This window comes from Argiope bruennichi, chromosome 5 (genome assembly GCF_947563725.1).
Source record: "Argiope bruennichi chromosome 5, qqArgBrue1.1, whole genome shotgun sequence".
Classification (NCBI taxonomy): domain Eukaryota; kingdom Metazoa; phylum Arthropoda; class Arachnida; order Araneae; family Araneidae; genus Argiope; species Argiope bruennichi.
In genome coordinates, this window is record NC_079155.1 from 129,072,096 (window position 1) to 129,085,889 (window position 13,794).

At 32.1% G+C, this 13,794-nt stretch overlaps 1 protein-coding gene across 5 annotated transcripts in view; it reads right to left on the reverse strand.

The window, feature by feature from the left end:
• LOC129968736 (Na(+)/H(+) exchanger beta-like) overlaps positions 1-13,794 on the reverse strand; it is a 149,608-nt gene that overhangs the window by 64,533 nt on the left and 71,281 nt on the right. For all 5 annotated transcript variants that reach the window (XM_056082933.1, XM_056082934.1, XM_056082931.1 and 2 more), the window contains one exon: positions 3,393-3,438. In XM_056082933.1, coding sequence (XP_055938908.1) covers positions 3,393-3,438 — 46 coding nt within the window. The remainder of the gene's footprint in view (positions 1-3,392; positions 3,439-13,794) is intronic.

Consider the following 13,794-nt stretch of genomic DNA (forward strand, 5'->3'; position numbering starts at 1 on the left):
GAAGAAACAATCTTCCCACACTGCTTTCCACAAGTTATGCCTTGCAAATAATGTTCTGTGTTTTGTGCTTCTGCTGTCTATCCCCGCGAGTCATGAAAAGTGTGTCAACGTGCGTTCTCTCTGTGTCATCGTTGGTCTTTACCAATGATTCTCTGTGCCGCCACTGGTCTTTCCAAATATTTTACGCCGCCACTTTTCTTTACATACGTATCATTCCAGCTCCATTATTGTCTTTCACTGCCTTGATTAATTTAAGCAGGAAAAAAAAGTAGATGTTGCCTTTCAAAAATCTTTCATATTTTCACATTTTTTCATTATAATCGTAACCATAAGAGTTATGTTTATTAAAAATTCTGTTATTTAAAATCATCACAGTTTAGAGCACCTACCTTTAAATAACAATATCTGAAATTTCTTTTAGATTGATTGAACGGATAAGCCGCTAAGAGTTCGTATAGCGGGGAAATTTTCTTTTATGACCACCCTGTATTGAAATGATTTTTTTGTAATCGAGACACTTTTCTAAGATCGATGGAGAATGAATTTGACATTATTTGATTTCGATATTTTGAAAAAAATAACCTGCATAGTTAAAAGAAGAGTAAAATTAGTTTTTCTTACTCTTTAACAAAGGAGAAACCCTTTTACAGTTGTGCATTTCACTTCTTGAAGCAATAAAACGAGGAGTTTTGGTTTCCAGTGAATAGTTATAAAATTTTCTGAGAATTAAAAAATTAATTAAGAATAATTTACTTTTACGAGTGTAAAGAGTTAATCAATTCGTATTATACAAATAATTCTAAAAAAGGAAGAAAAGTAGAATGAAAAATATTAAAATTTAATATCGAAAAATATATAATAATATGAATTATTTATGATGTCAATAACTCTCGTTTAATGAATTTTTTTAAAAAAATATTTCTGCTCTTGTCATAAATAAAATAATTCTCGCATTATTCACAAAACGAAATCTTTATACCTATTGTCTCCATGAATGTCAATGAAAAAAAAAAAAATGTGACTGTTGAATGAAAATAACTGAGACGGAAGGATCCCTACCGACAAAAGATAGCCACAGCATCCGTCTGTAGAAGACGATGCGAACACGTCTGCTTGCTGAGCAGCTTCACAACAGGTGTCAAGATTCTCGAAATGTGACAACTCGCCTGGATAGAGCAAACCGGACAAGTGTATCGCTTGAATAAAGTCCACAACAATAGAAAAACTGAAATTTTACAGAACAAATATTTATGTAGGGCACTGACCACTGACTGCTCTCTCCAGTTACAAATAGTGAAATAAAAATTATGCCAAAAAGTCTTGAAATGATTTGAAGTCGAAAAATGATTCATCTTGCGTTGCGATCCTCTTCTTTTAAACAAACCGTCTGACTTTTGTCAACGATATTATTTGCTTCTTCTCGGAATGAATGAGAAAAGGAACTTAATACTTATAAAAACATCGCTGAAAACAGAAAGGTTGAAAAAATTTGAAAACGAATTATGGCATATTTGCCCTGTAAAACTGGTTTGCATGGGGCGTCTGAATGTTTGGAAAATGCATCTCCATGACGCGTAAAAGAATGCTCAATTTCTTCCAACTTTATCGAAAACGAGCTTTCATTTGTCCGGCTTAAAAAGTAACTCTGCAGATAAATGAACACAACTGGATAAAGCACATTTTTATATGCAATATTTTCGTGTGTTGTCTCTGGGAGATATTTCAATGAAAATTTTTTTTAAACCAAAGTATTCAAAGTATTTTAATCCTAAAATTTTAATTAATATCAAAATATATTTATTTTCGTGTTTATTCCCAAAATGTTGGAAAAGTGTTTCCCAGATTTCTTCAAACCATTTCCCTCGCACATTCTCGAAGGCATTGGGAGAGAAGTTCTATAGCATGAGTTGCCACAATTCTGAAGGAACTACGCCAAATAAATTTTGCATAAATAATTTCAACGACATGAGAATTAAATTAAGTAAATAAGAAAAAAAATGCGACTATAGAGAGTGGCACTGTGGTTTCTTACTTATGGCGATTGAACTTTTTCAACGCAGACGTATGAAGACAATTAAAGGTATGGGAAACTATTGCTCAATGACTTAAAGAAGAGTTTGAAAGAGGGTTAATGTTTGTTCTTTATTATGAAATATGAAAATGAACTATTTAGATAAAGGATTATCTGGCTCCAAAAATGCAAACAATAGAATTTTGAAAGAAAAGTTTTAAAACGTTTTATTTTAATTTATAATTTATGGAAAACTGAAAAATTTAATCAAATAGGATTAAAAGACAATCATTAATATCCACTAATCGCCCATCTGGCATAGAATCGGATGCCCTTGTAACTTGAAAATGTTATATATTCCTAAATTTGTAGCATTCTAAGAGCAGTTTTATAGATATCATTTGCCCTTAGAATCTCACTTAGGCACAAGCATCAGACATAAAACAAACAAACAAAAATTAGAATAAAATTAGTTTTCAGAGATTTTTAATAACAAAAAGGAAAATTTTGTTGAAAAATATTCCAATAGAAATCATTCATAACGAGTTTTCTGATTAAAAGAATTTATTCAGTGTTTATTTAAAAATGATAATTTATAAAACATAATTTGTTTTGGCGATTTTTATTTAAGAAGAATTTGGACATCCATTATCGCTTATATTTAATACTTTCATTAGAGTCTCCTTTTGTTTCGGTTACAGACATAACCAGTTTTACTTAAATAATCAGAAATTGCACATCGAAAATGAAAATAAGATTTTGAGATACGCACAATGAGTTGAAAAAATTCATAATGAAATTTTTAATTTTTTAACAATTAGCTAAAGAATTTAGAAGAAGTTTTTGTAATCAAGCAACAGATATTTCAAAGTAAAAACTAAATAAATGTTTAAAATCTTCGATAATCACTTCAAGCAATTAATATGACAAATAGAAAGTAAACTTAATGAAATAATTTTAACAATACCCTTTTATTACTGTACTAAAAGATGGATTTTCGAAAGATTAAATTATAGTCTTTTTTGCAAATTTAGATTTTGTATTACAGATTTTAAGGAATCTTAAGTTAATTTTTCTTAAGTACGAAGATATCTTCGAAGATATACGAAGGGAATAAAGATATACGATAACCCTTCGGATATATAAGAAGGAAATTAAAATTTAAATAAGCGAATCGATCAACTGATAATTTCCAGATGATATTAAAACGATATATGGTCACATGGGTGTTCAAGGCACAACAAAATAATTGCAAAAATATTTGTAAAATTCCATTCTTGCGAAGTAAGTCAACTTAAATAAAAGCGTTTGACGAAAATAAGCTTTCGTCTAAGCTAATCCAAACTTTTTTGTTATATTAATTAAAGATAGTTATACTCACCATGATTCGGGCAAAATCGAAGATAAAAATTCTGCGTGATGAAAACCTACAACAGAAAGTATATGTGAGTGTGTGAGCAGGAAGAATCGGAATCAAAATCACATTTCTTTTAAGTCGTGGTTAGTCTAATTATACTTACGCTCTCTTTAAAGTCTATTAGTTGAGAATTATTTGGTGCATACTGCATCTAAACTATTACATAACGTGAAAAAAGTAGAAGGACAATTGTATTTGTAAATTATGCTTTGTATTTTGATCCTATTGATCCAAATTTTTATGTTTGCTTTTTTTTTTTTCCTTTTTAAATGAGTAAATTTTAACTACCACTAATAAAAATTTCATGAACAGTATCTATCGATTTTTGATAGGTGAAAAAAATAGTAGAAGGGGAAATCACTGTAAACCTTAATAGTGGATATTTCATTCTTTTAACTGCTGTTGTCAAGAAAAACATACTAGATTATTGAAAGCCGTCATTTCCTTCATTCTTAGAACACTTAGAGGAAATCTTCAAAGGAAGACTCAAAAAGACCAAATTGTCGCCTATAAAAATGCTGGTAAAGGTGTGAGAGAGGCAGCAAGACAGCTCATACTAGTCCAAATACTGTTTGGAATTGGAACTCTTAATAATCAAGGGACAAAAAAAAAAAAAAAAAAAAAAAAAAAAAAACCGGCAGACCTAAAAAATTGGCGCAATGCAAATAAAGAAAATCACGAGGAAGAAATGGATAGAAGTGTTGTCAAAGCTCAAAATAATGTAGGTATCATACACGATTCAAGAGGAAATGAGTACAACTACATGAAAAGGTCCAAGAAGTTCACAGAAAAAAAAAAGCACCAAAAATAGATTGAAAGCCACAATGAACACCGACTGCAATCAGATAAAAAAAAAAAAAGAATCCACGTCCTGGAGTTCAAAATGGAACTTTGTTATAGATTCTGAGAAGAATAAATTTAATTTAAATGGTCCAGATCAATACTATTGCTATTGTTTCGGCCATAAAGAAAAGACTTATTCTTCGGAAAGATGGGAGGAATCGAGGCAATCGAGTGCTGAGGGAAAAAAAAAAAGCCTAGTGTTCCTAAGTGGCAGCACACAAACGATACCCAAATGTCGAGTATAGTCAATCATACCTTCTTCTTTGCGGCGTTGAGCTAGACAAAAATGACTGGCATAACGGAGCGAATTTAGAATACGAATGAATTTACACAGCTAATGGGGGTTAAAAATAAGTTTGTAGCAAATAATATTCAGTTTTGATCTAATCTATTAAAAGCCTCAACTTCAGCCTTATAAAAACATATTGGCAAGGAATTTTTCGTCGGGTTCACAGAGAAGACAAGCAGTTTTAATGAATCTGTAGCTGAGTTTTGAAGATCCATGAATGATGTATGGGAAACTTTTGCCAAACAGACAATCAAACTTTTTAGGATTTGATGCTAAACCGAATTTTTCAAGCAAATCAAAGCCAATTATGGAAGAATTCTCTATTTAAACTATTTAGAAGTGTTCTACTTTTTTCATTGAGTATGTATAGTCAAAACCGATTTTTTATTTTAATTGACTCGTATTTTGTTGTTTCATTTTGTAACGGTTATCTGTTTTTGTAAACAGGCCTTTAAAGTGTTGTTCATTAAACTGCCGTGAGAAAATTCAACCTTTTTTCATTTGTCTAAAAAACTCTTGTGTCCTTTTTTTTTTTTTTTTTGACAAAATGTACCAGCGGATACGAAATGTACCACGATAATCCGTCGGGAGTCAAATGTGCTCCCATTTGACTCTCGACGGATTATCGTGCACTTGATTCGTATATACGGTCAAGTTTCCGTCTTTGTAGCATGGATATTTGCAGCAAGATCTCATCATTTCTATAATACTTAAAGCTATTTCATTCCCATAATTGAAAGTGAATAGAGGAGTACATATAAACTCATGAATACAAATTACAACCTAATTACAAGTGGCTATCTCTCTTGAATAACGACAAGAAGACTTTTGGAAGCGGCAGAGATGTTGCTACTTCGGAAGCAATACAGATACTAGAACGTCAGATAATTGCACTGTACGCCTGTCTGTGGATACATGGGCATTTTTCAACAGGCAGTTCCTTTTCCAACCGCTGAACATCTGCAAGCAGATGTTGACCTTCAGTATTTCCCTTTCATCTCTTTTTTTTAGCAACTGCATATGTGTACAGAATGTGAAGTCAGAGAGTGCATTTTTCTTCCTATTAGTAAATGGTGCGTATCAGGTTGTTTTCTACAAACGACCATCTAAATCTTTAGACATTACTTTTTGTGTCTTCGCAGAAAAAGGACGTGGAAAGGATCCCATCCTTTTCCTGCAACAGTGAGAGAACTGTCTATTCCACTACCATATGAAGAATACTGAAAGAGAAAGCTTTACGGGACAGCTGCTTGGTTATTCCTCATTTCAGCACGCAGGCCAAATACTACATATGCAAATAAAACTATCAGAGCCATTCTATAATGTAGGAAAATTCTTTCTTTGCCTCATTTTTTACTAAGAAATGTAAAGCCTAACCTATTTATAAATAGAGCCATCCTCTATAATTCATTCTCTGAATTTCGAAATCAGGATGCCAGCATAATATTTCAGAATCGGATTATTATTTAAATGGAAAGATATTTTAGATAATTACCAACTGACGCAGAAATAAATAATTACATTTTTAAATAATTACTTGCCGAATTACTTTTCTAAAGCAACTCACACATGATGAAATGTGTTGCATTTTTTAAACATAAAGCTAAATGTCAAATTTTTTTCAACCCATAAAATTATAATAATAATACCCCATACTGATTATTAAATTTTCCATCCAAAACATTTACCCAAAAGTCTTGATTATGCTATTTTAAAAGTTTCAAGATTTTTTAACACATTTAGTATCATCTCTTTGCATTAATGAGGTGCTTCCAAAAGAGCAGAAATCCCTTCATGGAATTCATCAAGGGCTAGTCTAACTCAAGAATTTCTTATAAAACAACAATTTTTTACCTCAACTGATTGGAAAATAATAATCAATTAAAAAAAGTATCCATGTCCCGCTTTTGGCGGTTTAAAAAAACCCATAAAAATTGAATAAATGGATTGAAGGAAAAAATTCTATTGAGCAAAATTACTTTTTTTCTGGATTATATTTCTAAGACATGTAATAGGAATCTTATTTTGTTCCTTTTAAATAGCATGACTCGTTTACTTCTAAATCCAGCAAGTTCTCTATTACCGAAACATGGTTTTGGTTACAGAGGACATTCAATTATTAATTTTCTAATTTGGTTATCAACCACTTTAATTTTCTAACAGTAACAGGAAAAAAAAATTTCTAAGAAACAGAGTCTCACATTCTGAGTTCCATAAGAGATCTACAAAATTTCTACCTTCATCCATTTCTAACCCCCTTTTGTGACCTCGTAACTCATCCCGTTTCCTGTCTGTCGAGTCCCCACTATCGTAAATCCCTAACAACGCCAGCTGGAAAGTCTTTCTAGGTCTCCATATCGGTGTCGGTCGGTTTCCCGTCCTGACCTCTGACCTTCGGAATCACAGCGACCCTTAAAACCGACGGTGAATTGCCCCGCTTTTGCATTCTTGTTACTCTCCGGACAGTATAGCTATATATATTACAGTGTAGTAAACTTACCATCAAAAATATTTAGACACACGTTTATTTATCTTCTGCTTTCTGTCGGATTGGGAGGGGGAAAAAAAAAGGACTTTGTGCATTTTTCACATCCTCGTGATCAGCTAATTGATTCTATTAGGTGATTAATTATTGCAAATTGTGCATGAATCAAATTTTTGACTTTCAAGCGTAATACGTAGGACTTTCTTGACTTCAAGCATAGTTCAAATACGTAAAAAAAAAAAAAAAAAAAAAAAAAAAAAAAGGTGAGGTAAGTGTTTATCTTGAAAGAGTGTTTACCAACTGGCATTTTTGTCTTTTCTGCTCACTACTGAATAATTACACTTACGAGACTCACGCAGATTATTTTTACAAAGCAACAATACTGTATTTAACAACAATAGTGTTTCTTAGCCAATATCGGATCTACCAGGCGCTCTGTATATATATATATATATATATATATATATATATATATATATATATATATATATATATATATATATATATATATATATATATATATATATATATATATATATATATATATATATATATATATATGTGTGTGTGTGTGTGTGTGTGTGTGTGTGTGTGTGTGTGTGTGTGTATGTTTATTTACGTGTACGTATATGTATGTATACGTATATTTGTATATATATATATATATGTGTGTGTGTGTGTGTGTGTATGTATGTATATATTATTCATTTATTTGCTCTCATGGGATTTCTTAGTAAAAAGTGAAAATTCCGAACCAGTTTCGTTAATGATTAAATTAGATGATTACCTACATTCTTCTTCCAATTTTATATATTCTAGTAATTTTGACACCTTAATAGTACCATTAAAACAACACATTAAATTCTAACACCTTATCATAATGTATTCTCTTCCATATTATTGGGATTAACATGTAAAAATAAGAACTTGATGTCATTCGCATTTCATTCAAGATAATGCACAGTTGTAACTACATATTTTATTTAGTTTTATAAACGTAAATAAATAAATAAATAAAGCTGTACCATCTAAAATTCTTCCTAATTCAACTTTTCGCTTTAAATTATAATTCACATTTAAAATTCTCATATCAAAAATCTGTCGACAGCAGTCTTCAGGGAAAGAGAGAGAGAGAAAAGAAAAATAAAAGAACTCTTTTTAATTATACATTCAAAATTATTAATAGATTTTCTTCAAAGTTGCTAGCTTCTATATCAAATGATAGATAAAATATTTTTTTTTAAAAAAAGTTAATAATATGTTTCCTTGGGTTTTTTCTCTCTATTACCATCTCCTCTACTAATAATGTTAATTAAGTTTTTACAATGCCATTGGAAGCTGAAACAGACATATAATCCTCTTAATGATGTCAAAAAGAAAGGAAAAGAGTGAAAGGGTGGGGTGGGTGAAAGGAAAAGAAAACAGAAGAACAAAAAAAGAAAAAAGGAATTTTTTAACTGTGAATCAGTAACAAAATGTAGAGTTGGTTAGAGACTTTTATCCAACCCCGTCAACAACATTAAGTTTTCAATATGTGTGTGATTTTTTAAAAATTTAGATAAAATTTCTAAGCTTGCATGGCATTGAGGACGGTGGATCGAGTACAAGGGAATATCTTCCCCTACAGCCTGTAAAATCATTGTTTATCATATTTTCATATTCATCTCGGTATAAGTTCTACACAGTGTTGAAATGACAGAAATTATTATAGACTCAATGCAAACCTGCTCCAACAACGAAAAGAGCGGAAACTTTCCCCTCTCTATGAGATAAAGAAACAACTCGATTTCATCATAATCATCGGTTGGGGTCTAGTTTGTTCTACCACAAACATATGAACGTGTGTTGACCAAGGAACTACTTCTTAAACTGAGAGAAGTAGTCAATAGTGAACAAAAACGCAAAAAGGGGAACGAAGTCCAGAATCACTTAACAACACCTCTTCTACAGGCAGCCAACAGCATTCTGGATGTGTTGAATATTAGAATATCGAAAAAAAAAAAAAAAAACCAGAAACGGCAGCACCTGCTCAAACTGATAAGGTGGAACAGTTCACAGAAATGCAATCGTTCCTGCCAGTAAGCAAAAACCAAAAAAGTCTGCCCTATGCAGAAATTGCAAGGAAAAAACCTAAGAGTATGGCCACAATTCTTATATATCCAAAAGAAGAAAAGCCGAATACAAACGTAGAGGACCTCGTTAAAAAGGAACTCCAAAAGTTAGAAACTACTATCAAAATCAAATCAGTTCGACGAATCCAGAAATGAGGCTATCACATGCTGAAGCTTACGGAACTTGCAGAAGCTTATGGAAACCCTGAAAGAAAAAGAAACTATTACTGAAAATATAACAACTAAAACGCCTGGAATGAAGCATCCTAGTATTATATAATGTGTCCAAAAACGTACCAATGGAAGATGTTTAAAGGGCAGTTTGTGCACATACGGAAAATCCAGACGATCTAAAACTTCGCTTTAAAGTGAGAGGCAGAACAGAGGACACATCATCCTCGAAGCTCCTAGTGAGGCATTTCATCGTCTTAAAAACTTGGGAAGGATTGCTATTAATTGGGAAATGATTCATCTGAGGGAATTTCATCGTGTCAAGCATTGCTCAACCTGCCATACCTTCACCCACACAGCCAATAGGACCAGTGCAGAAATGATATCCCATTCTGTGGTCGCTGCAGCGGACGACATCACACCTGGAAGTGCATGTCTAATGAGCACTGCTCAGAATCGAATAGACTCAATGGAACAAACCTGCACATCTACCATATGGCCATAGACCCACGATGCCCCTGCTACCAAAAAGCGCTAAAAGAATTTAAACGGACCAGGGATTATTAATAACAACTAACATCACTCTGAATTCGTCCTTCTCCAGCAAAAAAAAAAAATTTAAATAAACTCCAAATTAACCTCGGCAGAGCTAAACAGCAACCACTCACTTCCACCCTGCTGTGGTAAAATTGAAAACGGGCATTCTCTTGGTACAAGAGCCATATGTGTACAACAATAAAATACAAGGTTTGCCGATGTCTTGGAATATCTTCACACCCACATCAAATAAAGCTGCAATTTTTATTCCACAAACCATACATAAAGTAATTACAGTAACTAAATTGGAAAATACTATAGCAATGAAACTTCACACTGACAACAATCCTATAACATTCATAACATTTCGGCTTATTCATCTCCAATAGCGGATATCGATTAAACTTTACAAAAGATCATGTAGGCTATGACGGAAATGAAGCGGCTGATAAACTAGCCAAAACAACGGCTAGTTCTAATCAAGATCGGAATGTAATGAAGCTTCCAAGATGTCATCTGAAGAACATTCTCCAAACAGAGATGGCAAAAGGAATGGTAAGAAGGCGAAACAGGCCGGCCCACATTCAACATAATACTAAAAGTGTCTCTTTACGCGGCCAACTGGAACAGAGCGGATGCCCTTTTCTTCACTGGACACGGCCCATTCCCGACATACCTACACAGATTCTATCTGGCCAACTCTCCTTGCTGTAGCTGTGGGGAGATAGGATACCCAATTCACTATGCTACCGAATGCCTACTGACTCTCTCATGGCACATGAGAAAACCAGAAGCAAGTCTAGAGGAAGACTGGTACAGGGGAGTTGCATCGAATACCCTTTCATGCGGCAAGATCCACTCCATAGTAAACCATATTCATTAATTCCAAGACCTCTTTAAGACTATACAATCGCTGAGACCAAAATACCACTTGTCAAAAGCAGCCGAAATTATAATTTCGAAAGTGCTCAAAAGTGCTGTTCTCACGAAGGAAATCGAAACCACAGGACCCAGACGGACGCTACAGATTTCTGACATCTGCAGTGATTGTTTATATGCTTATACATGTCATACAGATGTTCTCAATGTAATTTATCAATTTTTTTCCTTTTCTGTTGGTAATCTCATTTCCCTGTAAGTTCAACTCATAGTCACCATTTGCTTAAGTATTCTTGTCCCCTCCATTTAGTTATTACTTCAACAAAAATTGAATATAGTTATGTAGGATTTGACACCACTGGGATTCTCTCTGGAGATCCCTGCATGGTTTGTCGTCTCTTTCTTTCTTTTAATAAATTTTCTTTCTTTTTTCCCACTTCCTTCCATCTTGTGCTCATCCAACTGGTTAGCGTTATAGGCACCGGGGGCACAGGAAGGCGTTATGTTATGTAGATAGTTACAAAGAAAGTTTGAAAATGCAAAAGAAATGAAACGTGTTGGTACGCAAATGAAATTTTGTCGCATAAACAGTATGAAAATGTACTGAACTTTTGGCATCACGAGAAACTAACGATGCAGTCATGCAGATTCATGTGTTAGTGACATGAGGATGTTGAAAATATGATATTCAAGATTTAATGAATTTATTTGCCATTTTGATCACGGATTTAAGAATAATTTAGCTCATTTTAATGCACATATTTAAGATAATTAAACCATATAAATAAATGACAAAATGTGCACAGTTGATCTTTTTTTTCAATACGTGGAAAGATAGGTACAGCGATCGTAATTGGAAAAAGTATTTACTATAGAGAATATATTCATTTTTGAAATTAATTTTTATTCATCTCGAACACTAATTCCCCTTCTCAAAAAAATAAAAAATTTATCAAAGATTCATATTTTGATTTCAAATTGCTGGGAAAAACTAAATAATAATAATAATAAGTGGGAATAATAATGAGCTGAATTTTATTTTATTTTGTAAAGTAATGTTAATAAAATTTAAAAACTGTTTTTTCAAAAAATTCAATTAGAGACATAGTAAAGAAACAAAGGAGTCCTTAAAATGTTTCTTATAGATATGATTAGACAAAAAAATAAGAATAATTTTTATATAATAGTTTTAAAACAGTGAAACGCATGACTAAATAGACAAATAAAAAAAACAACAACAAAAAAAAAAACGATGAAGCAACAACACTTACAAGTTGCTTTTAATTCTTTTACATAAATAAAAAGGAATAAATCAAATATTTAAAAAAAAAATTAGAATCAGAGAAAAAAATTTACGCGGCGACTAAGTTAGTATAATTTTTAAAAAAAAATGTCTTACATTCTAAAATGATGTAAAATAATATTATTTGGGACATTTTTCTGAATTTAAGTTTTAAAAAAAGCATGCATTTCACTGTTCACATATCACTCTGAAAAGTAACGAGATTATTATTATATATATTTGATTTTAAGGATTTCTTTTAATGCTTGGAAATCAAAGAAATAGTTGTACATTCCTAAAAATTAACGTGAAAGTTTTTGCTGTTATATTGCTTTCATAATAATCATTATCCAATAAGACTGTGAAAACGCTACATCCTAGATAGCGGCAGGCAGGAAAATGAATACATTAAAATTTGAAAAAATCGTGGCTTTTCCGTTTTTTTTTTTTTTTTAAATACACGCGTCCGCTTTTATTATCGTTAGAAATATATTTTTTTTCAAATTGGGCGGGTTAAGGTTAAACCACTTACAAAATATTTTGTTTAAAACTGCAACCAAGGGCTATTTTAAATTTGGATTCAAGATATTCTTAAAATGAGTAAACATTAAAATATTTTTGTTCGCGAATAATATCTTAAGTGGCGCGTAAAAATTCGATTTACACTAACATAACTTCCAAATGTTTGAAGAAGGGAAAATCTTCCATTCTTCATACATTTAGAATTGCCTTTCCATAGATTTTTAAAAAAAATAACCAGACAGCATTATACCAGCAGTCGAATTCAAATTTCATTTCTCTATTCTTCTACGGTGAAACTTTTCGACCTATTGATCATTGATGTATACAGCCGTCTGCTTTAATAAGCATCAGAATTCAATTTCGAAGGACATGTCTTGCCCGAACTGCTCTTAAATGAGGCGAATGTTGATACGTAAAATTAAATCCGTAGGAGAAATGGGGTTAGCTGTTGACATATTTTTTGAAAAATCTTTTTAAGTACTTTTACAAAACTCACTTTTAATCTTACTCATAGTCTTGAAGACTCATAACACATTTTTAAAAACAATTAAATGATGGTAATTCAAGAGTATTAGCATTTTTATGCATATATATAGATGATGACAGCTTGCCTACAGTATGTATGTTATTTCTTTAGATATAGTTATTTGTTGCATAAAATATGTTAAGCTATAAAAACAAATATCTTTATCATGTTTATTTTTTTGATTTTATTTTTTGTAATTTCCATAAAGTCTATAAATAACATGACCCATGGAATATCGGTATTTCATTATTATAAGTTGTACCGATCATCATAATCATTATCTGAATGACAGATTTTAAAGTAAATAATTTGTCAAACTTAGACGAATAATCATGAGTTCATTCTCAAGAATTGCGACACAGAAACCATTTTGTTGGCGATTTGATTTTTGAAAAGAGTCGAACAGACACTGTGAAAAAAAATCATTATACTCTTTGTTTGAAGACACCTGTTTAGAAGCCCTTTCCCTTCTTTTATTTGAGTTATTTTTTACGGCGTTAATTTTTTTTGAATGGCAGAGTTCTCTTCTTAGTTTCTTACTTTGAACCACTGCTTTTGTCGCTGAATCGGTTAAAAAAAGCCCTCTCTCTGCTATTTTCTACATACGGATGGACTACTTTTTTATCGCCATCCATCACAACCAAAGGAAAGAAATCTTCATCAACAAAAATGTTCACGCTCATTACTGTGCCTCAAGCGGGTCCCTCGAGGAGAGCGCAAC